This window comes from Eleutherodactylus coqui, chromosome 11, assembly GCF_035609145.1.
Source record: "Eleutherodactylus coqui strain aEleCoq1 chromosome 11, aEleCoq1.hap1, whole genome shotgun sequence".
NCBI classification, from domain to species: domain Eukaryota; kingdom Metazoa; phylum Chordata; class Amphibia; order Anura; family Eleutherodactylidae; genus Eleutherodactylus; species Eleutherodactylus coqui.
The window spans coordinates 63,755,740-63,780,405 of record NC_089847.1 but is presented as its reverse complement, the minus strand read 5'-3'; the positions used below and the strand labels follow the sequence as shown (position 1 = coordinate 63,780,405).

Genomic DNA, 24,666 nt, shown 5'->3' with positions numbered 1-24,666 from the left:
GCAGAGGTATTGTTCCATCTCACTTATTTGTATATTACCCAGAGGAGCATGAATGACCTTATAAGTCTACTCACTCACCTTCTAGGTGCTCTCCCTAAGGAGAAAAGATAGCGTTCCAGAGCCTGGATGGAGAACACCTACAGGAGAGACTGTGTAACCTGGCACTTAGAGTAAGGTGCTGGCCTTTGTAGAGGATGAGAGTGTTCTGCCCCATGTCCTGATGGGATGTCTGTGTGTATTGCTTATGATGAAACGGGAATGGGGTGCTAGGTGATGGGTGACTTGTAGATGTGACAGGGCAGCCAGGCACTTATGGTGATGATTATTGTTGATGGAGTAACGCTCTGTGTAATGTGCAGACTCTTGCACCTACAGAGCTGTTTGGATGCTGTAACGATGCGGACCTGGGAAGAATGTTGCTGACGATTATTAGTGAGAGTTAAAGTGCCTCGTCATCTGACATCGGAGTTCTCTTCGGCACATGTATATTACAGTATGCAGAGGAGAGAAGTCTGACATCCAACCTGTCATCTGCATAGTGTAATATACATATAATACATATAATAATAATTATATATATGTGTGTGATATACATATTAACTCATGCTTAATTTTCAAAAAATTGCTAATAAAATCATCATGTCAGGTCATTTTTATATGTTTCTGTTGAGTAATTTCAAGAAATCTACAAAGCGCTTTTCCACCCAAAATAAATAAGAGCTGGGGAGTGCAGGTGGCAGGAAAAGGGTTACTCCTAGGCGGAAAAAAAACTAAAACGCACTGCGAAACTTTGCAAAATGCTGTATGAATCCTGCTTAAAGGGTTGTACTCCAATGCTACATTCGTAATAGAGTTCTGCAGTTGCTGTAGTACCGGTATGGCCCCAAACAACTCAGAGTACAAGAAGCCTAACAAAAGATGGCCTCAGTCTTACTGTAATACACATCTTCTCATGGAAAAAGGCTTAATGTATTCAGTCCAAATATTCTACTGAAGTGGCCAACCTAATCCAATGTAACCCCCACACTGGACAAGTACCAACCATCATGAATATCCATATATCGTTATCACGCTTTTATGTCTTTAATTCTATATATAGATGGATGGAAAAGTATTGCTGAAGTTCATGAGTCAGGGAAACATCCACCAAGGTTAGACATGACCGCCTTTTTTCCTGTTCCACATCCACTTAGTTGTATTGAACACGTTCCAAACTATCCATCTCGGTAAAGATGTAAAGAGATATAAATCAGATATGGAGAAGTTGTCGTCAATGACCCAGTGTGACCTCTGTAAACCTACTTGCAGCATTAATAGGACACAGTGGGTCGTTTTACATTCACACATGCGCTAATCCCTTCAACAAAACTTCTAATAGAGAGAGCAGGATCTTCCATAGTAAAGCTGAAGCTATTTTCTGTTGGTGTAGTAATAGGAGCTGCATAGCTAGCAATCATAATCGGGTCTATAGACCCCTCCCCCTTGTATCACAGAAGAACAGCAGTATGGAGGAGCTATTGTACAAATCATAAATGGGTATAGGAACTCTGAGCTACACCTTTGACAGAAGTGATGTATTGATATGCTGCATAAACCCCGGCAGCACTGGTCTCACTAGGATTAGGTATGAAAGTATGAACACTTTTGTGGAATCCATAGCCTGGTGTGACTAATTTTTCATTATGCCATGCCCTTTTTCACTAAGCTCCACCCTTTTTGTCCACCTCAATGAGCCCCACATAGTAATAGTGCCCCTCTGTAATGCCCTCATTCCCAAGCAGCATGATCACATGATCAATTCCCGGCCTTATCGATGGCATGGCTGAGACCAGTGACTGGCCACAGTGGTCAAATGCTAGCACTACACTGAAGTTAGCAATGGATCATAGTGGCGTACATCGGTGTGGCAGAGAAACAAAGGGGGTAAGTAAAAGCTTCTTTTTTATTTTACTTCATTCTCAGCTCTTCGGTGGGACGTCTACCATTTCCTGGGAAGGCAGGACTGCCCCTAAGATCTGGGGCTTTCCTGCTGAATTCAGGACAGTTGGCACATATGATTAACCTATGTGGCTCATGAAATCATGTAGGCCCTCTCTTCTATAGTTTAAATTAGTTTACTACTATATGTAATGTCTGATTTCTCTGTTCATGTTCCCTCTGATTTGTAAAGTGCTGTGGAATATGTTGGTGCTATGGAAATAAAGATTATTTTTTAGATTTTTCCCAAGCTGCACCAGTCCTCTGGAATGTGCTGCATCTCTTTAGAAGCACCACTGGATATTGTTGAGTTCAAAGGGCTTGGCAAACTCTGGCGCTCTCATTGGAATTAATAGAGTGCTTGCAACCTCTGTTCCGGACCCCTGGTCTGTTAGAAACTAACGAGCCATTACTGCATAATGCCGAGCTCACATGACCAAATTTCTTCTCACGCGGCCATGCAGTAAATACGCAATGACATGCGTACTTGTTGAATCCCGCCAATCCCCATGCACTCACCATGTACGTAGGCATACATATGTAATATGTGCCAAGATAGAGCATGCTGTGATTTTATTCATATGAGTAATATATACGCAAAAAAAAAACCCCGTAGGTGTTAGTGGCCCAACAGAAATCAATGGGCTATTGGCATCACGTGTTGTTCACGGGAGAATTGCGCACGCAATGTGAAACCCTGGCTGATATACGCCCGTGTGCATCCAGCCTAATACTGTATGTAATATCTGGTCTTGTCTGTCTTACCTCTTGTGTTTCCGCTGTGATTTGTAAAGTGTGGCGGAATATGTTGGTGCTATATAAATTATTATGTTTAATTATTATTATATATAAGCAGTTTCACCCTATTTTCGCAAAGCTTAACAATAGCAAAAAATCAGCAGATGCAAATGTGATTTCATGTAACCCCTAAAGATATAATATCAGCAGTGATGACATGCAATTGAAACTCCCACACACCGCTAATACTATAACTGACATACATAATACCATTGTGGAGCCCAGATGTAAATGTAATTTTATTTTTATGAAAATTGCACATTAATTATCACTGCTAGGATACCAGTCTTTACTGTTATGATGGCATTCTATTCATGAACTTAGGGAAGCAGTATGAACAGTGCTCTCGTTTTGTGTGTGATGTGTTGTAGACTAGAGCCATGTACTTAACATGGAGAGTATTTGTGTCAGGCATCCAGGACTTTCCGGGAGAGCAGCTGGGAGTGGTGGAGGGGGTAGGGCATACATATATAAAGCTGACATCTCATCCACACTTGAATAAGGAAAAGGAAACGCATTCTGCAAAGGTCACCTTAAATAAACCACGGTATGAACCCTTTCTCTGCCTGGGCTGTAGACATTCCGGTTCTGCACTTCAGATTAAACCCTCTCAAGTACAATACTTACAAAATTTAGAATTTATTAACATTTTCTCATGTATAATAACCATAAATTTTTGTTTGCATCAGATCATGCAGGTAAATGAACTACCCAAAGACAAATAACTAGCAAGGGGCCCCACTGCTGAGGATCCATTTATCAACCCCATGTACTATGTCAAAAAAGCACATACCATAGTACATGAGAATATTTGTCCTTGTGCTAAGAGATATTTTATACTCACTGAAGGCACCGGCCCTTTCATGATTGGAGTTTCCCTGTATGGAAATTACACCCATGACCCTGAAGTGCAGCATAAAATCAAGTGAGCAAGCTTTCTGTGGATCAGTTCAAGTTTGGATCCACATTACAATGGGAAAATTGAGCAATCTAAGTGAGTTCCAACAAAGTCTGGTCATTGGTGCTAAAGTAGCCAGGTCCAGTATTTCAAAAACTGTCAACCTTGTGGGGTTTTCTCATGCAAAGGTGTTGAGGCATGAAGAGTATACCAAGAATCATGTGATTGAGGAAAGACATCCAAGGAAAGGACATCCTGTGGATGTAAAGAACTCAAGGAAAGGGGTCAGAGGAGGATGTGAAGAATCATTCTCATGAACATATGGTGCACAGTTAAGTAAACTGCAGCTGAATACAATGCTGGTGCCCCAATCGACATGTGCGAACGCAAAACTCATTTTTTAGCATTGGAATTATGGGCTATAACAGCAGACAACCAGAGGGCAGGAAAGTGCAAAAAGTGGATCACTGATCAATGTGAAAACAGCACCTTGTTGGATGAATCCAGATTTCTGTTGACCCATGCTGATGGCACAAGCAGCATAAATGAGTTAAACTTTCCTGCCTGGTGCCAACAGTTCAGGCTGGTGGAAGTAGGGTAATGGCGTGTTTTCTTGGCCCAATTTGGGTCTTCTGATACGTGTGGATGGACCCCACTACAAATTGCTGCAGCTTTGAAGGACAAAGGAGGTCCTATGTGGATGTGTGTAAAAATGGCCATTCAGGGCATATAATTGCAGTGCACTCAACTACTATTAATTCCAATGTTGATGTATCAAAATATATTCACAGAAGTGTTTCCAATGGACAATGTTATATTTCTGTTACCATGTATCAAAATAGTGTATATGATTACTGTGATTTTACAAAATGTGCTTGCCATCATTAAAACTAATTGGAGGATATATTTACAAAGCGGTAAAGAACATGTTGCTCTAATTAGGTCTCAACCCAACTTGGAGGTAACTTTGCAGATGAGGACAGTAATGTTGCTTGAATTGATTCTACTAAAAGAAAATCACAGAAGAAAATAAATCACAATAAAAGAAAATTGTGCTTTAATATATGTCCCCTGGTTAAAGTTAATATGGAAAAAAGTAATACCACCACCCCCAAGAATAGGGTTTGCTGCAGTGTGGAAAGAATTGTGGCAAGCTAAGTCTGCATTTACTTATATTGCTAATAGATAGAGATGAAGTCTATGCATGCATGATCAATTTTGATCCACTATTTTTGATCATCTGCACTTAAACTAACCAATAATTGTTAGTACTACTTGGAAACTAACGAGCCATTACTGTATAATGCCGAGCTCACATGATCAAATCTCTCTCACATGACCATGCAGTAAATACGCAATGACATGCATACTTGTTGCGTGCCGCCAATCCCCATGCACTATCTCGGCACATACGTAGGCGTACATATGTAATATGTGCCAAGATAGAGCATGCTGTGATTTTATTCACATGAGTAATATATACGCAAAAAACCGCAGGTGTTAGTGGCCCAACAGAAATCAATGGGCTATTGGCATCACATGTCATTCACAGGAGAATTGCGCATGCAATGTCAATATGCCCATGTGAGAGCGGCCTTAAAATTGTACAGATTCCAACGCGCGGACAGAATTCAAGAGCTTTTCACTCTAAAAACAAGTGAAGCCGGGCTCAGACGGCCATAATTCACTGGTGCCACCCATGGGAGACATGTGCGCGGCACGCTGCGAGTATGCAATGACATTGTGTACTTGACATACGCCGACAAACGCCATTCATTATCTTGTGTAATACATGCCACAATACAACATGCTGTGATTTTTCTTGCGCGTGTATTTCATATAATTTGTGTGGGTGACAACGTGTCCACATATGGGAGATTGGTACGGCGTATTCCGCATGCAAAACCTGTGCACATAATACGCTTTACCAACACGCTTGTGTGAACCTGGCCTTATAATAAGCCACAAACTCCTTTTTGTCTAATATTGTCAGTGCGGTTAGGTCAAGAGTTATGACAATTTATCTCTGGTCTGACAACAAAATATATGCGTGGTAGTATGCTAATGGGGACTCCAGAGAAGTACATGACACTACTGTGTTAAACATATGTACACAGTACCTTTCACTGTGGGAAAAAAGTTTGGAAGGTTAACCATGTCACTACCCAGAATCCATCTGCAACTCAACACTGTCAGGAATGAGAATTTATGAGCTTGCTCTTTAACAGCGCCTGGCAATGGCTATTCGGCACATTATGAAACACAACCTCCTCATTCAAATGGCATCACACATGTTAGGCTATGTTCACATCAACATTCAATTTTCCATTCTTCTCTTCCACAGTAGGAGCAGAAAAATTGAAAAACCGCATCCTTTTAAATCCTGATATTGATTTTTAGTTTTCTCCCTTCCTCCGTACCGCTTTGGTATCTGTCTTTTTGACAGAAAAAAAAGACTGACCTGCAACAATGTTTTTTAACCAAAGTAATGGAAGCCAAACAGAATGGAGCTTTCTATCTTATTTTTTAACATTGCTTTCAATGGGGAACATACACTAATGGAAACTATCCCCTCATATCAGTTTATGCTTCAGTTTAATGGACCTGTTTATTGCAACACAGCATTTGAAGTTGTAAAATAGACCTACATTGCAGAAAAAAGGATCTGTTAAAAATTTATAAAATTATAACGGATCTCTAACTGATGCAAATGGAAATTGTCCAAATCATTGTTAATTGGGATGGCCGATTCCAATTAGTGTAAATGGGAGTAAAAATTAGGTTCACTAATTTGCTCTCTAGAAGGTCCTCAATACAGCCAAGGCCCCCCAAATTGCAAGGTAATACAGCCACATGTCTGAGTGAGGGTGTGGGCAGACGAGCGCATAAACGGCGCGTTTTTGCGACCAAACGTATATACGTGACCATCTGAGGCAATGGTTTCAAATGTATTCATTCACATGGGCGATTTTACGGCGCGTAAAAACGGCAATTCGAAAAAAAACGGAACATATGCGACCGAAATACACGCCAACGCATATTCGATCGCCGAAAAGACCGTTTGCAAAGTAGGAACAAACGAAAATACGCTTTCTAGCTCTGGCCGTGATCGGTGAAAAACGATCGCTCGGGCGATTATACGTTGCGCTCGTGCGAACGTAAATACGCCTACGCTCGTCTGCCCGCACCCTGACACTGTACTCCTCCCAAAACTTGGTAAAAATAGTGTACAGTGGTGTGAAGGTCACTCATAGCACAGATGTGTCATTGTAAAGGAGAGAAGGCCCACATATGGTCACCTATATCAAAAATGACGCCAGTGATACATTCTACAAGATGAACAGAACACTGAAGCATGGACCTTCTCCAGGGAACAGCTGTAGAGATGCCAAAAATTAGGCTAAGCAAGACAGCATGTTTGGTGCTTTTTCTTTTAAAGCAATGTCATATATTTTGCAAAGGAGGAGTTTAGTCAAAAAGACTGGTAAAACAGCACAACCCTCAGGCTGCCTTCACACTGGCAAGAAAATTGTGAGGGATTTGTGCGTTACGAGACACACAAATGTTGCACAAATATGAAATCCATTCTTTTGAATGGGTTCATACACACATTAGCAATGTTTTCCCGCATGGTAACACAATGCGATGCAGTAAACAGATCACAGCATGTCCTATCTTTTTGCGAGATCGCCCATTGCTTTCAATAGGGATGGTGGCCTGCAGCTGTGATAGCCATGGCGGGGATTCCCTTCATCCCCGCAGTGATGCGAGGCTGTTTTCACATGAAAACGCCTCGCATCTACAGTGCTTTTACATCTAGGCAAGTGGGCGCTTCAACAGCTGAGAGGGAGCCCGGCAGTGGCGGAGGGTTCGCGCGAGCTCCGTCTCCCTGCAACGATGTAACCGCGTGCATGTAGTACATCTCCTGCCAAAGCAGCTTCAACTACCAGCATTACTCCACCAGTACAGCCTATGTAGCCCACACACGCTGATCTCTCCTCCATCATGCAGGTGGTAAGTAACCTACATGTGCATTCACACATTAGGTAGGTCCTTCCTCCCCCTTCCTTTTATCCCCTTTCACCACCATAATTATCACTATCAGTTAGCTATTACTGTGTGCCCTTCCATTACTTATTTACTTTGAGTATTTTCCTCATATTGCATAATGCATTGTACGAATGTTATCCCTGCTTATGCATACTCATACTCACAAACACAATTGATACTATACGATTGTAATTATTATTACATCTTTTTATATGTACTAGATTAGCATTTGAAATTGTTCCACTGCCCTTTTTGCATACACCACGTAAAGCACCCCTTACTCTACTATATTATTGTGTTTACCATGCAGCCATCATTTGCATTTTTAATATATTTTATTTAATTAATTTTAATATATGATTTATATTGATTAATGACTTCTGCATAATCCATAGGAAATACAAACGTACATATTTTATATATATTCATTTTCTCACTATATGCATTTGAATTATTCTCTCTATTTCTCTTGCCTTTTAGCTATGTATACCTATACTATACGCAAATTTTATGTTTTTTATACATCTTGCACAGTGTGTTTCCAGCACAACTGAGGAAAAAGCATTTTATTGCTTTGAAACGCATCCTGAGTATGTGCACATATATCTAAGGCCCCCTGTCCATGGGCGTGATTTACCGCTGGCGAATCATGCCGTCTAAAGCTTTCCATAGCGTTGCTATAAAAAGCGCCGACCCCGTGTCCACGATTCTCCACTTGCGAACGGCAATTCGCAGCATGCTGCGAATTGCCGCGATTCTCCGCGGTCAGCCTATCTGTCAGTGGGATACCACAATGCCCGTAGACAGGGGGCCTAAGGGTTGTGCCGCTTTACCTGTCTGTTTGACTAAATTCCTCCACGTATCACTTGTCAATCCAACAGGCTCTACAGTCAATCCAACAGGCTCTACATGTCTCTCTGACCACCTCACTACTTGGAACGTCTCATTTGTAAGAAGAACCACTTCGTCATCAATTCACCAGATCTTCGCTGGAGCAGGTCCACTCCTTTTATTTTCCACATCACACATTCCATGTATTTTGCAAAGGACTGATTCTACCAGGCGAACAGAACACCCAAACACGGACCACATCCAAGGAAAAGCTGTAGAGCTACAGCTGTTTTTTGGGCTTTCGAAAATGTTCATTTTGAGGAATGAGGAAAAGTAGGAAAGATGGTGGTGGTGCTGCTCTCCTCTCTCTACTACCAGCCGCAAAACCACCTTATGGGCACAATATGGTCTTTGATATAAATCTATGCTCAGTCATGTGTGAGTAAAAATTGCCAGTGTGCTACCTAATGGAATCTGCCATGGGGGTGCAAAATTCAGGTAAAATCCACACCTGGTTAATTTTTTACACGCGAATGTGTCTATCAGTTATCATACCCCCAGCTGTACCCTTTCTGGTAGCACACTGGCAGCGGGGCAGGCAAGCACCTCTAAAGCATGTTGTACAAGTTCTGGCCACTCATCCGGCTTAGACATCCAGAAGCCAAAGAGGCCAACATCATGTCTGAGTACATTCATGCGGGAACTGGCATACTCTTTGACCATGATGGATTAGCACTGCTTGTGTCTGTTAATCCTGTTTTGTGCTGTTGTTGCTGGCTGCGACAGGCTGAACAATTATGCCACTCCTCTGTTAAACTGCCCCTGCCACCGGTAGTGGTGCTGCTGTGGCGACTTCCTGCTCGTCTGACATGAGACACAAAGTTGCTATTCATTGCAGATGCATCACTGCAGCCAAATGCTCTGCTCAAGCTGCTTAACAGTCTGTCCTGATAGTGCTGCATTTTGAGGTCACTCTCCACTGCTGCAGTGAGATTTGTCATTTTGGCCTAGCGAGGATTAGGGAGGGTGGACATCCAGTAATGATCTTATGTTTTGTTGTGGGCCATGTGAAGGTTCTTCTACAAGCACTGCAGCATAAAAGCCCTCATATGTCTCAAAGTGCCGAAGGGTGATGGCCCACATTCCTGGTCCCACAATCCATGTAGAATAGCTGGGGATAGTGATGAATGGAAGAAATGTTGCACAGCCCCCTCCCCTGCCTCTGAACCTGTATAATCCCTCTCCTCTTCTTTTTTCACTTGCTCTTCCTCCTCTATACTTCTCCAATGGCTGGAGAAATGTGTTGAAGGAGATCAGGGGGGATCAAAATCAAAATCGATAACTACCCCAACTACCACTCCAGTGTGTCACAGTGTGTAGTCAGATTTAGTATGACCATCCCTGTTGTCTGCATGCTAAACCAGAGACTACAGTGCCTCAAGGACAGTAATGTGTTGTTGTCAATGAACGAAGAGTAGGAGGAAAGGACACCGATCTCCCAAATGTCTTGCCAGTCCGCCATTACTCAATACCACAGGGAGTGTGGCTTTGGGCAAAATCCCCCTAGCTGTGGGCCTGCTATTTGTACTACTAGTAGTAGCTAATGGTGACAGTACAGCCCTTATGTTTTTCTGTGACAGTCTACTCCCTGTCTTAGCAAGGTGCTGCCCCACATTATCCGCTTCTTCCTTCTTCCACTGTGAGCTGCTGTGATGACTCTCCTTGCTTGTCCATGTTGGGTCAAGTACCTCATCATCTTTCACCTCCCCTTACTTTTCTTCCTGACTGGACGCTATACTACAGTGAGCAACGGCAGCTGGCACCTCCATTTCCACATGGAAAAAATGGTTGGGCATCAGTGCATTCAGTGTCTTTGTTTTCTCCCTCTGCTTGTTTGGACTGCCCCGTTAACATCCATGAATATGAGAAAAAAACGAAAAAAGATCCAGCGCTCCAGAGAGACCTTTCTGACTCAATTAATCAAAGGCTCCTTGAATATCCAAAACATATAAATACTTTTATTGAAAGTCGCTGTTATGCGACAAAACGCGTTGGACATATTTTCAATAAAAGTATTTATATGTTTTGGATATTCAAGGAGCCTTTGATTAATTGAGTCAGAAAGGTCTCTCTGGAGCGCTGGATCTTTTTTCGTTTTTTTCTCATATTCATTTATGTAGTCGCATCCCTACCCAGTGGTGCGACAGATCCCTGCTTGCTCCTTGTGCTTTATCTCATTTTCCGGACTGGAGAGAGGAGTTCTAGGAAACTTGGATCAAGTTTTCCAGCAATATATACAACGCCTACCAGGACGTGGAGGTGTTAGGTGGGGGGTCTTACACCAGGCCCACCCACCTACACCGGGTAAGTCCCATCTCTATATTTACCACACCAATATCATATTACAGTGGGTGGAGCGCCGTCTCACATCAGTTTTCCGTTAACATCCATGACACTGAATGATCAAACAGTGTATTTTGCACAGGTGGAGTAGAGGGTGGATGCTCATCAGTGACTGATGCAGACTGACTGCTGTGTGCCTTAGACTGGGAGGAAGAGGAGGTGGTGGTACTTGAGGCATGCTGTGTCATTCACTCTACAACCTCTAGAATCAATTCTAAGGAAAGGCAGTGGGCTTGCCTTGCCTCATGCAGGACATGGAGCTGTTGCTTCAGTGGGAGCCAGTTGAAGTGCCAACTTGGTCTATCCACTACCATCTCCAACACCACTACTGACACGTTCCCTACCCCTTCCTTTTTTTTTTTTTGCTTTATTTTAAATTAGTTAATTTTTTTGGTTTACTTTTTAGTTTAATTTTATGTTACTTTTTATCTTCGTGTGGGATATTGGAATTTAAGGATTCCACGGATGGTGCCATCAGGGAAGGGACCTACAGTTGACAGTTTGTTCAGTAGGTCCGTGGTGTCCTGCAAGTAGCTGGTTGTATTTCTCACCAGTAGTTTGAGGACACCTTCTACCCATCCTGAGATTATCAGGGTTCGCAAGTTGTGCCTGGCTCTGGTGGCTGAAACGTCCATAGACTCCTCTGCCACATAAAAAGACAGTACTATATAAAAAGTGCTATATTTAAAGGCCTGTCCAGTTGTAAATTATTCATGGCCTATTCTTAGGACAGGCCATCAATAGTAAATCAGTGGAGGGCGGCAATCCGTGACTCCCTTTGATCAGCTGTTTACTGGGCCACTACATTCATTCACTGAGCTGGTTTCTGCAGGAGGCAGACAGCTCCATTCCCACTGCAGTGGCCAGGCCTGATATTATTATTGTTTCAGTAATAGAAGCTTCATTGGATTAGACAAAGAGTATAGAACAGTTTTTAAAAAAAAACTGTCGAGGGAAAAACACAATAACAAATATTCTACCAGTTTGGATGTTTCAAAGTATCTTGTTGGCACAGAATTAGTTAAACAAAAATCCTGTTTCCCGTAAGGCTTCCAGCTGGATGTCCTATAGCCATTTCCGTGGGTCATACAACTTCTGTTGGACCTTCCTTCCTAGCTGTAACGCTGTGCTATACATGTATAGACCAAGGTTATACGAATAAAAGAAAATATGTGGCTAAAGAGGAATGCAGGAACACGGCTTCAGATAGCATCTTGGTTGAGACTTGTCAGGAGACAACACCTGCATGATCATGTCTTCAAAGTACCCTGAGGACATGAAAACCAAACAACAATGTGTGTATATAGTAATTGTGTAGGATGCTGGAAGAGTTCTTCATTCCTCCAGGCAATGGTCAATGTCTTAAAAAAAAAAAAACAACAATCGACTGATTTACTAGAAGGATATGTCTGGTATGTAAGAAAATTAATCCTTAAATGAACAGTTTATCCATGTGTACTTTGCTAAAATAGCTACTAATATGATTCACACTGTAAGTGTAACGGAGGGAGAGTGTTTCTAGAGGTGTTGTGGTGGATGTAGGTGTGGGCCATTAGAGGAGTAACTTCGTGTGAGCAGCAGATGCATACAAGAAATCCTATAGATTACTGGCCATCAAGGAAGTGCAAGATGTTTTAACCTACCGGGTTAGGGTGCCCACCCACTAGCGTTTTTTTACTGCGAAATTCGCAGCGTTTTTTTTTTTCTGCAGGGGTCTTTGGGCTATGGGACATGCAAAGCTAAAATCGCGATCGTGCAAAATCGCGATATCGCGGTAAATCGCGATTTTTACATTACAAGTCCCATAGACCCCCTGCAGAAAAAAAAACCTGCGAATTTTGCAGTGAAAAAAAACGCCAGTGGGTGGGCGCCCTTACCCGGAAAGATATCTTGCCAACTCCCCCATTCATGCTCTGATAGCTATCCATGCAAACGTTCAAAGTTAACATTTAAACACTATTTTCAGTTGAGAACTGTATTTGGTTAAGATTTCAATTAAAAAGTTGCAAGTTTGCTATCATGATGTCTCAGCTTTCTCATCATACATATTCTCGGACTCTCTGATGCAGACCAAGCAGCCAAGCCCTATTCTTGACCAGGTCACTTGTAGGCCCAGTGTGGCCAAAGCTGGAACTAGAACTGTTTACTGCCGTGGCATCAGTTGCAGAGGAGAGGCTTTTAACAGTAAGCAGAGGTGAGCTCAAACCAGGGGCTATCACTTCCACATGGTCCAGCAAGCTTTTAAAAGGCCCAGGGCTGCCATGATAACCAAATAGTTCCTCGCAATACCATCAGGAGGGGGCTATTTAGGATGCTAATCGGGACATTTTAAGGCCACTGTCGGAGCTGAAAAATGTAACAACTGTGATCAGTGTCAGCGCTGATCCCAGCTGTTTCGGGTGGATGTCAGCTGTCAAAGATACCCGCCCGGCATACTTGTCTATGGAGCAGGATCCATCTTCATATAAACTCCACAGCCGGAACACATAACTGAATGTACTTTGGGGCTAAGGGGTTAATTCCTCAATTTTTCTACGATGGATTAATCCAATTTCTATTGAATTGAACTACAGTAATCATTTATTACACATTAACTATTACCATAAGGGCTCACTCACACGGGCTTATTATCATATATATTACGCACGTATTCTCCACGCGTACCATATGCGTACCATTTATTAAATCCCCATAGCCTATATTAGCATGTACTACACATGCAATAGGACATGCTGTGTTTTTTTCATGCTCATAATACAAGCGTGAAAAAAACAGAGGTGTGAGTGTCATAATAAAAATAAATGGGCTTTTAGCACCGTGTATTATTCTTGTGAAAAATATGTGCAGAGTATGTGGGCCACATATGCCCGTGTGAGCCCTTACTTGGGTGCCTTTACACGATAATCACAGATGGTCATAGCCCCTGGGGCATACAGTGTCAGCCAATCTTTGTACTGGTACTTTTATACCGTAAGTGGCGTAGTTTTCAGCCTGGCCTCTTAATACATTTGTCGCACTGCCACCCGCTGACAGTTTTCTTAGACCAGTGTGTGAAGTGCTGATACAACGTCCCAATGCATGCAGACTTATTCTAGCTACACTCTTTCTAAGTCTTTATGACGTCTGTCTGTCTCCTCTCCCCAACGCTCATTTTCTTTCCATATATTTCCTGTACTTAGCAGACTGTAGCTACAATCTGAGCCATTGTTTGGACAGTTTTCTGATTTGAGAATTACTGGTAGAAACTGACAGCACCACTCTGGGCACATTACCAAATGCAATATTGATATATTTGTATCACATTATTTTTACACAATTCTGGACAAAGTGCCAGAAAGAAGAACCCTACTCAGACGAACGTCTCCAAAATAAACGCTCCATATGTTTGTCTTCTATTGTTGTTACAATATTCCCAGAGGAAAGTGACAATAGGTTTTATGTGTTCAAAAATAGTTCATGCAGATGTTTGTAATATTTTGGAAAATTTGTTGCCAAACCAAGTTTCCTATTTGTCACTTAACTGTAATTCTCATTAAGTGTATTTACAGAAAGCATGTACAATTTAGTATCATAACATCCCCGCTGGAAAAACCCAGTTATGTGAAGTGTTTTCTCACCAAGGACATTAATGACATATCACTAGGATGTGCCCTCAATGTCTGAAAAATGAAAGTCCAACTACTGGGACTCTCGATGATCACTGGAAAAAAGTGGTAGTGTTGCCTGAACGTATGGTCGGCTCATTTTAGTCTATGGCTGACCCAATGCTCACAGAAAAACAATGGTACTGTTAGGAGGCGAACTTGCACATCACTTTCCTAGCACAGTAGGCACTTTATTCTTACAGCTATCAGACCTTCGCCAATCAGACACTGATGGTAAATCCTAGATAACCTTTTGCAAAGGCTGATTAACAGGCAAGAACGTTCACCTGACTGTGCCACGATCACCGATCATACAAGCAAACACTTGCTTGTCCTCATCCAGTGTAGAGGCCAGGCAGACAAGACCTGATCTCGTTGATCGGCACTCACTTACTGGAAGAAATTGCTCCATATAAAAGGATTAGAGATGAGCAAGCATACTCGCTAAGGGCAATTGCTCGAGAGAGCAATTGCCGGTAGTGAGTATGCTCGCTCATCACTAAAAAGGATCCTTAGACTCTGACTTGTCATCTTCTAACAATTAGATATATCTGTATTCAGGAAGGTAGTGGCTACCAAAATAGCTGCTATTACAGCTGACATAGAGGTTGTCACACATCTTTCTACCTACAGCATGAAAGTGGGGAATCATCTGTGTCATGACAGCCTATATGCATTTACAGTATTGATGTGTCCTCCATAGAATTTCTGTTTAGCTGCCCTCATGGAGGAGAAACATGTAAACAATCAATGACAATGCCCTTTGCCACCAACCCCAAATTACAACACACTCAAATAAGCAGACACATATTTGGCAGAAAAGGCTTATGAGTATGACCCAACCATAAATTCCATCCAAGTGATCAAAGGACAGAAGTTCCTATTGCAAACCTTTCCTATTGCAGAGGAAATTCCAGGCTTTCATTACTGTGCTGAAATAAGGAATACATGCTCTGTGACTTCACAGAATGTGAATAATTAGCCACCAATATAAGCTATCAGCTATATGAGATTGAGAAATACCTCATAGGGCAGGCTATAAAAGTACAACTCTTCCATCCGCCCACAAGTCCGGTTTCCTTGCTTGTTATCTGTTGGTAAATGATTAATGCTCGGCTTCGTCTATACAGTAATCAGCAGTGGGGCCCACTTGCTTCAAGAGGTTAAGCTATGCCGACTTTTCTATAATACCAAGATCCGGGCCAATTATTCACAGAGATTTGAGCTGGTGCCAAAAGGAAATTGACTCATTTTTAGCCTCAGTCTAGCTCTGCAATGTACAATCTGGATTTTCTAACCACTGTCTATTTTAGTTCTAAAATATGATTAGTATTAATGAAATCATAGTGATTTGTCTTAAGCGTTTGGAGGAGGCTTTTGTAGTAAAATGGAAAGTGCAGAGAATAGGTTTACTTTTGGAATTGTCTTCAGAATTAAAGGAATTATCTCTAAAAAACACTCATTGTCATAGACTCTGTTGGGGGGATCAAAGTTCCTAAAGTAGGTCCTATATTCGGGATCGGACTCCATTAGGCAGTGGGTTCACATACATCACTTGTGTCTGGCCAATGTTTTCATGACTGGATAAGATTAAACTGTTGCCATTTTGCTGCACTTTTTGTATCAGCCTGGCATCCATAGCTGGACATAAAGACACTGCATGCAACTTCTGTCCCGAGCAGTCAAAAATAATGTATCAGATGCCTTGAACTGTCCCACAGAAAACTATGGGATCAGTTCTACCTCAGTTTCTCTCCAGCGTTTCACTGCAACACTGAAAGAAAAAAAAAGCTGAAGGACATATGGAAACCCAGCCTTATCTAGAATGTGGCCTAATTATTACCATCGGCTCTCACTTTGGAAGACTAATCTCATGAACCTACTGTGATCGACTAATAGTCAGGGGCCAGTGGAGATTTTTTTTTAGTTGTATCTCGTATAAATAAAAAAACAAGAAAAAAATTAGAGCCAGAGCAATGACTATACTGACAGATGGGGGAAGGTTTCCAATAGTTTTTAATACTACTTTCTAGAGACATACTATATTCTGTATCTCTGTGGCTGGTTTTGTATATCAGTAGAGCAGCCCTGTATCATGGCCTCAGTGCGACATCAACATTTGCAGCTCCAACAGCTATGACACTGCCTCAGCTATCTCATCAGGACTGCTAGTTGATATGCATCTTGTCTATATCTATGGGATACAACCGTAAATTCACTTGCTAGGGACTATTCTATAATGCCTATAGTATGTACATTATACAAGTCCCTTACACTCAGACTCCATACAAGACCCAAGTCTATGGTGCTTAAAGGGGTTTTCTAGGTTATTTTTTATTGATGACCTATTCTCCGGATAGATCATCAATAATTGATCAGTTGGTGTTCGCCGCTTAGAACCCTGATCGATTAGCTGTTCTGTACGCACACTGTCACCAGCAAAACACACAGTATGAAGCAGAAGCAGTGTTCGGCGCTGGTAATTGCAGGTGCAGCTCCCATTAAAATCAATGAGAGCTGCGCCGTAATTACCAGAGCCAGCTACTACACAGGGGTCAGAGCAAGCTGCTTCTACACTGTGGGTGCCCAAACAGCTGAGCAGCCAGTTACAGCACCCCCAGCAGTGAGGAGGAGACTGAACGGAGCGCTGGTCATACAAGCACACCAGTGCTCCATTCAGTATCAAAGAAAGCTGAGTGGCACCCGCTCGGGTATTTCTGTCAGCCCCATTAAAATGAATGGGGCGCAGACCACTCATCCTCAGCCAGCGCTCCCTGCATGATGACGTCACTGAGAAGCGACCCCTACAGTGACAGGCAGAACGATATACGGGAGTCCCATTCTGGAGATCAGCAGGGATCTTAGCAGCCCCACCAACCAGAAAGTTATCCCCTATCCTTTGGAAAGTGGATAACTTGCAATCTTGGTACAATTCCTTAAAGTTCAGCTCATTTACTGCACCCAATAAAGTATATATAAAGAAACACCCTTAAAAGGTGGATGTAAGTGCAACAATTCAGCTGATCCTTCCAATAATAAGAGGATTGAATTATATAATTACTATTTATATTTATGGTGTTTTGCAACAACATTTTCTTGGATTATAGGTTAAAGGTAAGGATTCCCTAAAGGGGATTCTTTTTTAGTGGTTTCCTTGTGGTAAAAGGATTGAAATGTGTTCCTTCAAAAGAAAATTGATCAGCTCAGCTTTAAAGGTAATCTCTATTAGAGATCATGGCTACTTAACAACTGTCACCTGAGAATTAATTGGTCCAGTACTAATGTTACATCAGAATGATCTTTGCTACAATTAGAGTCCAACATTTTTCTGTTATATAAAAATGTATTTGGCAAATCTGTGGTTGTTGTATAACTAGGTCTTTATTTTATTCCCAGGTTTTCTAGAGCAGCTGATTAGAGTTCCCCCTACAAAGTCCTAAAATTCCTTGGACATCCTTAAAATATGCTGGTCTTTTGTTTCAAAGTGCTAGCGTCTAGTTCAACACTGGTCAGAAGTTTCATGGTTTCCCAGGAATTCTACTCTAACAACAAATCCTGGAGAGTTGTACAGAATTAATTACAGCACGTCAGAAGGTCAGGAAAGGTCTGGGTAAGAGAATCGAATTCTCAAGTGTGACTACAACAAAGATGTACGTATGGTTTTGTTTCATACAACTAGCTACAGTACAACAGTGGACTAGACCCACTGAGAAGCTGCTTGGTCCAAGTTAATCAAGTCATTTACAATAACAACTGTACATATATACAGGACATGCAAGTTTAAAAGATAGAAACTGAGAGTGTGAGATAACAACTTCCAGAAATGTTGGCCATAGATGTGGAGATAATTTGGCTGATACAGCAGCAATTAAGTGGTTGGGTTCTCTTCCGACAACTATCTGATTGTTTTGAAGTAATGAAAATATATTCCATTAGTCCAAAAATTTACCAAAACTACTGGTTTAAGTTTGCTGTTCATTATTGCTATGAAGTCATGAGATCTATCAAAGCTAGTGCAAGGAGAAAGTAAGTAGTCAAAGCAACTGGTTTGATTCCTCCTTTGATTTTTCAGAGGGTCTTTGGAAAATGAAAGCAGTAACACAATTGGTTGACAGGGAAGCTATCCAACTTTTACTTTTCATTGTTTCGCAAAACTCCCCCCTCCCCCCCACTACCCAGAAACATGTAGTGGTTTTCTGGGACTTATAAAAAGTCAAGCTTAAAATGGTGTAAAATAAAGAAAAAGTATATGCTCACATACTCCAATGGAACGTGGAAGAAGCTGATGGGCCGTTATGTGCTGTTCATTGTGCACATGACCACTCAGCCAGTCACAGGCTTCAGTGGTGATTCTTCATTGGCTGCTGAAGCCTGTGATTGGCTGAGTGGTCTCGTACTCAATGCATGGCGCATGACCGCCACTGGCTTCTTCCGGATTCCGAGCGCATGGGCTTCATCGCTGGATGATGAGCCACTGGAGTAGTTAAAGGGGTTGTCCCGCGCCGAAACGGGGTTTTTTTTTTTTCAACCCCCCCCCCGGTCGGCGCGAGACAACCCCGATGCAGGGAGGTAAAGAAAGCTTACCGGAGCGCTTACCTTAATCCCCGCGCTCCGGTGACTTCAATACTTACCGCTGAAGATGGCCGCCGGGATCCTCTGTCTCCGTGGACCGCAGCTCTTCTGTGCGGTCCGTTGCCGATTCCAGCCTCCTGATTGGCTGGAATCGGCACGTGACGGGGCGGAGCTACACGGAGCCTGCATTCTGCACGAGCGGCTCCATAGAAGACTGCAGAAGACCCGGACTGCGCAAGCGCGGCTAATTTGGCCATCGGAGGGCGAAAATTAGTCGGCACCATGGAGACGAGGACGCCAGCAACGGAGCAGGTAAGTATAAAACTTTTTATAACTTCTGTATGGCTCATAATTAATGCACAATGTATATTACAAAGTGCATTATTATGGCCATACAGAAGTGTATAGACCCACTTGCTGCCGCGGGACAACCCCTTTAAGTATACATTTTTTCTTTATTTTACACTAATTTAAGCCTTCAAATTTTTCTAAAGTCTCAAAAAACTCCTTTCATCAAAAATAATGAAAAATGTTTTATGATGTCAGTGCAAAAATGCAGCCAACATGATTTTTCTTATAAGCGAACAAATTTTCCATGGGGAAACTTTATATATTGTAACACAGTGTTACTGCATATATGACGTTATTAGATGAGCGATATGACACTAAATGAATATCATTTAGCTTTAAGGCCTTCTAAGAAATATACCAACAGACTCTTCTACATATCTGAAGGAAAGACCTGGATAGTAATAGTAATAACGGTAGCTCCATTATTTCCACTCATGTAAGCATATATAGTATTTCTGATACATGAAATCACTGTCTTAAAGGGGTTGTCCCGCGCCGAAACGGGTTTTTTTTTTTTCAACCCCCCCCCTGGTCGGCGCGAGACAACCCCGATGCAGGGAGGTAAAGGAAGCTTACCGGAGCGCTTACCTTAATCCCCGCGCTCCGGTGACTTCAATACGTACCGCTGAAGATGGCCGCCGGGATCCTCTGTCTCCGTGGACCGCAGCTCTTCTGTGCGGTCCATTGCCGATTCCAGCCTCCCGATTGGCTGGAATCGGCACGTGACGGGGCGGAGCTACACAGAGCCTGCATTCTGCACGAGCGGCTCCATAGAAGATTGCAGAAGACCCGAACTGCGCAAGCGCGGCTAATTTGGCCATCGGAGGGCGAAAATTAGTCGGCACCATGGAGACGAGGACGCCAGCAACGGAGCAGGTAAGTATAAAACTTTTTATAACTTCTGTATGGCTCATAATTAATGCACAATGTATATTACAAAGTGCATTATTATGGCCATACAGAAGTGTATAGACCCACTTGCTGCCGCGGGACAACCCCTTTAATGTTATTTTAATCCAGGAGGAGTCTCGATTCTATTCACATATTACTGGCTTCCTTCCTGACTGTGGTGTGCTAGTCACTAACATCCAAGTATTTCTTGGCTGTCTTCTATGTATGGTCGCCTGGCAGTTTTTGCTAAATCTTCCAAATTCTTTTCTGGCATATTCACTGTTCTTTATTGCAGGCCTTTATGAGGGTCTGTAGACTGATGACTCTGCCTGCAGTCTCTCCTGCTAGTCCTGTACTTCTTGGCCCTCTGTCAGGGTAATGACAGTCTTTTGTAGCCCATAGTAGTTAAAATTTCAGGGGACATCTTCTACATTTCATAACCCTATGTTTTTGCTGCACCCTAAATGTGATCATATGGGGTATGTTGTTTTAGGTACAATGGCAGGATCTCAGTTGTACAGCTGCAGTGTTGTTACATGTGTGGTGATAGAACAATCATGTCTTCCGATTGTTATAGCATCTTAAAGGCTATGGAGGAACAATGTTTTCCTTTGGAACAGAATATGTGTACATGTACGGTGTTCTTATGTGAATGTCTGAACTGGTATTATAGAGTATATGTCGATATCTAGGACGTACAATAGTTTTTGAAGCATATAGGAATAGGGTTCTTATTCCAGCAGACTTTTGATTAATGGCGATTCTGCAACCATTAGCTCAACCATATCTGAGCTTGGATACATTATCATTACATTTACGTCTTCATTTTAAGACTGTATTATAGCTCCAAAGTCTTTTTCGACAGTCTCTCATTTAAACCTTCCAGACATATCTGTCTAATTAGACTCTCCTCACTTTTACATTTATTCCTGCATTGAGTATATCACTTGGTTGCAACAAAGCAAGACAGGACATAAAAGGTTAATGCCAGTACTTACCAAATAGTTCATTGTTTCTGTTGTAGGGGGATCTACTTGTAATCCAGCTATTTAGTACCGATCTGCTATAATCCTGTCCCAAGGTGGTTATCAATACCAGATCTGGACCCCACAGACTTTTTCTGCTGCTTCTTACTTTATACCAAGCATTTCCCACCAGAGTGACTGTCACCAATCTTCTTTATGGATGGTTTATGCAATATTGCAAGGCTGGATATGACAGTATGTCCCTCTATTTCTCTTCTGCTGCTGTCTCGTTGTCTATAGCAATTGGTCAGTGAATTTGGTCACTGTTACCGGTCATCTTCACCCTGGCGGTCTGGTCAGTAGATAGAATCCCAGGACCTTGGTGCGACTCTCAGTCACCCAGTGTGATCTGCAGTATCCCTGTATCCAGAGCTGCTAATGCAATATTTCTGGCTTCCTTCCGGGCACTTCCTCTGTATTCCTATCCGGTTTAATATCCCTGGATGTCTCTTGATCCTCCAGGCTGTCTGTTTATAGGATTAAGTGCAGCTTCTAGCTCTTTGTGTCTCATGCAGTCTCCCTGTATTCCTGGCTGTCTCTCAGCAGCCTCTTTCCCTGTCTCTTACACAGATTGAGAGGAGAGAGAGGAGGAGATTCCGGGGGAGAGGTAACATTATCCCATCAATGCCTCAGCCCAGACCCATCTTTCCAGGAGCAGCTCTCATTGGTTGTCTCTGCTTGCTTATGCTAATGAGTACAGGGGGGAGGGTAGCACTCTCTTTCTCTCCCTGTGGTAAAGGAGGTGTGAGACTGCCACAGTCTGGAGCTCCAAGGCATGGGATCTCTGACAGGTTTATGACAGCATGGATGAATCAATGGAAGGAACATTGTAGGATTTTCGTCTTGGCCCTACAGCTAAGAAAAATATATACTATTGTCTTTTCTTAGCCAGGCGACTTTAAGGAAGACTCTTATAATCCTCCGGTGGTGGCTTAGATTTGGCTACAGAATTCTAGTTTTTTAATGGAATGAAGAAAAGCTACAGAAGACCAACAGGACTTTGCAGCATCAAGTCTCCATAAGTTGTTCCAGAGCTGAAGACAGTTTGCTGGCTTTTATCCCACTGACTTGGGGAAGATGCCCGGTGAGGAATAATTTACTGGCACAGAACGATCAACCATATGGAGAGCTCTTTATAGACATTCCAGCCACAGGGCAAATAAGACATAACATTTTTTTTTCCTAAAAATGATCCAATATTTTTTTTTGTCAGCAGAAGAGTTCATAAGTGAAATAACGATTTATAGCAATGTACAATATTATGTACACTCTTCATTCCGTACTGGAGAAGTACAGATTGTACATTCTTTAATATGCCCTAAAATACATTGCTATTCATGACCAGTCAAATTACCAAATACAATGAAAGTGATGTAATAGCTCTATAGTCTATTAGGTTACAGCTAAACTTGTGATGCATGGTTTTATGAATGGATGTGTAGTATTGTATAAATTCAATAATGGGTAAACTACATTTGGCTTTGCATATAATTTATGTATTATAATATTAAATCCTAACTCCACTTCTAGTCAGACTGTGGTGAACCCCATTATATTTCTTCTAAAACATTGTAGCAGCTATGAAGGATGAAACAAATGACTTCTTCATCTGAAAATTACTTCTCAATCTGCCACTGGTGAGCACAATATTGACTCCATGCAGGCACAGAGACAGCTACAGTAAGGTAAGCTCTAAAGAGTGAGGAATCAAGCATATTATTTCTTGACTAGAGGTAAGCCCTAAAACTCCTGCTTCCCCTTTTAAGCAATTATTTCAGAACAACTTAAACCCCTTAGGGCTAATGCCCATGGATGGATTATCACTGCGGAATTCGCTGTCAGACACCCGCCGTGAATTCTGCAGCAATGTCCGTCCATAGACATGCTGTGGTAAACGATTATCCCATGCCCACGAGCGGAAGACAACTGTGATTTTCCACTCGCGGGAGGAAAATCGTGGCATTTTCTATTCTATGCAGAAAATCGTGTGAACGGCTTCCATTGCAGTCAATGGAAGCCATCTGTCCCGCGATACTTCAGCTGTGAGCACAGCGGAAGTACTGTGAGAATCCGTGTCACCCACTGCACTGCGCATGAGCGCTGGCTCGCCAGGCGAGACACTTGTGACGGATCCAGAGAGGTAAGTATAGGGTCTCTGGGGGGGCGCTGGGTCTAATTCCGCTGTGAGATTTTACAGGCGGAATCCAACGTGGGCATGAGCCCTTATGCTTATCCAATATTCCTTTAGAAAGACCACAGAATGCTGGTTGATGATTAGAACTGCCCACAACAGCCTCCTTTTGTTGAAGAAATTACAGGTTAAAATATATAATATCATTTAACTTTAAGCAATATGACTTAAAGGGATTTTGTTATTAGAAAAAAAAATCAATAATTATCTATTCCTACCCAGGTAGTCTTCTTACCACAGCTTCTCCTCGACGATCTTCTACTGACTCCTCCAGTCCTCTGGGTCACCTCACCTCCAACCGGCCGGATCCTCTTCTTCCTGTTTTGGAGAGTACATTAGCTGCAGTTCACTTCCTGCAGGTCAGTTTGCACTACGAGTGACATAGCATTCACTGCCTAGCAAGAAATGCTGAATGCTCAGCAGCCTGCTTTAGCGCGATTGCACGATACATATCTCGCCGCTAGTGTTCTATATAGTATATGAAACACTAGCATCGAAACATCGCACATGCATATTCGCGCTAAAGCAGGCTACCAAGGATTCGGCATTGCCTGCTAGGCAGTGAACGCTACGACCTTAGTCACGTCACATACATTGCCCTGCAGGAAGCAGAATGCCGGCAATGTATGCTTCGTCACAGGAAGAAAAGGAAGCGGCTGGCTGGAGGTGACGTGACCCGGGGGACTGGAGGAGCCAGGAGAAGATCGGTGAGGTGAAGATCTGGTAAGGAGGCTGCCTGGGGCAGATTAGGTAAGTATTGATTTTTTTCTAATGATAAAAACTCCTTGAAGTCACATTGCCTAAACCTCTTTAATCACAGCATTAAAACAATAGCTAAAAACTAGAGAGGGTCACTTAGAGCACCTATTTCAGTACTGTAATTCAAAGGCTTTCCGCCAGAAGCAACACACTGATACAGGAGTGACAAATATGTCTTCGCATACTGCATACTCCGAGCTACAAGTCCCTAGGACCTATGCCTTAGGGAACACCAACTCTCCAATAATATCCATAAGTACAGCAGAGGGGTACCAT

The 24,666-nt window shown here is 42.4% G+C and overlaps 1 protein-coding gene across 1 annotated transcript in view; it reads right to left on the bottom strand.

The window, feature by feature from the left end:
- The window catches only part of BCAR1 (BCAR1 scaffold protein, Cas family member), a 167,087-nt gene extending 145,076 nt beyond the window's left edge, over window positions 1–22,011 (bottom strand). Inside the window, exon 1 of the mRNA XM_066582246.1 lies at window positions 21,414–22,011. Within this exon, the coding sequence (XP_066438343.1) occupies window positions 21,414–21,425 (12 nt within the window). The 5' untranslated portion in view covers window positions 21,426–22,011. The remainder of the gene's footprint in view (window positions 1–21,413) is intronic.
- Between the last annotated feature and the right edge of the window lie 2,655 nt (window positions 22,012–24,666).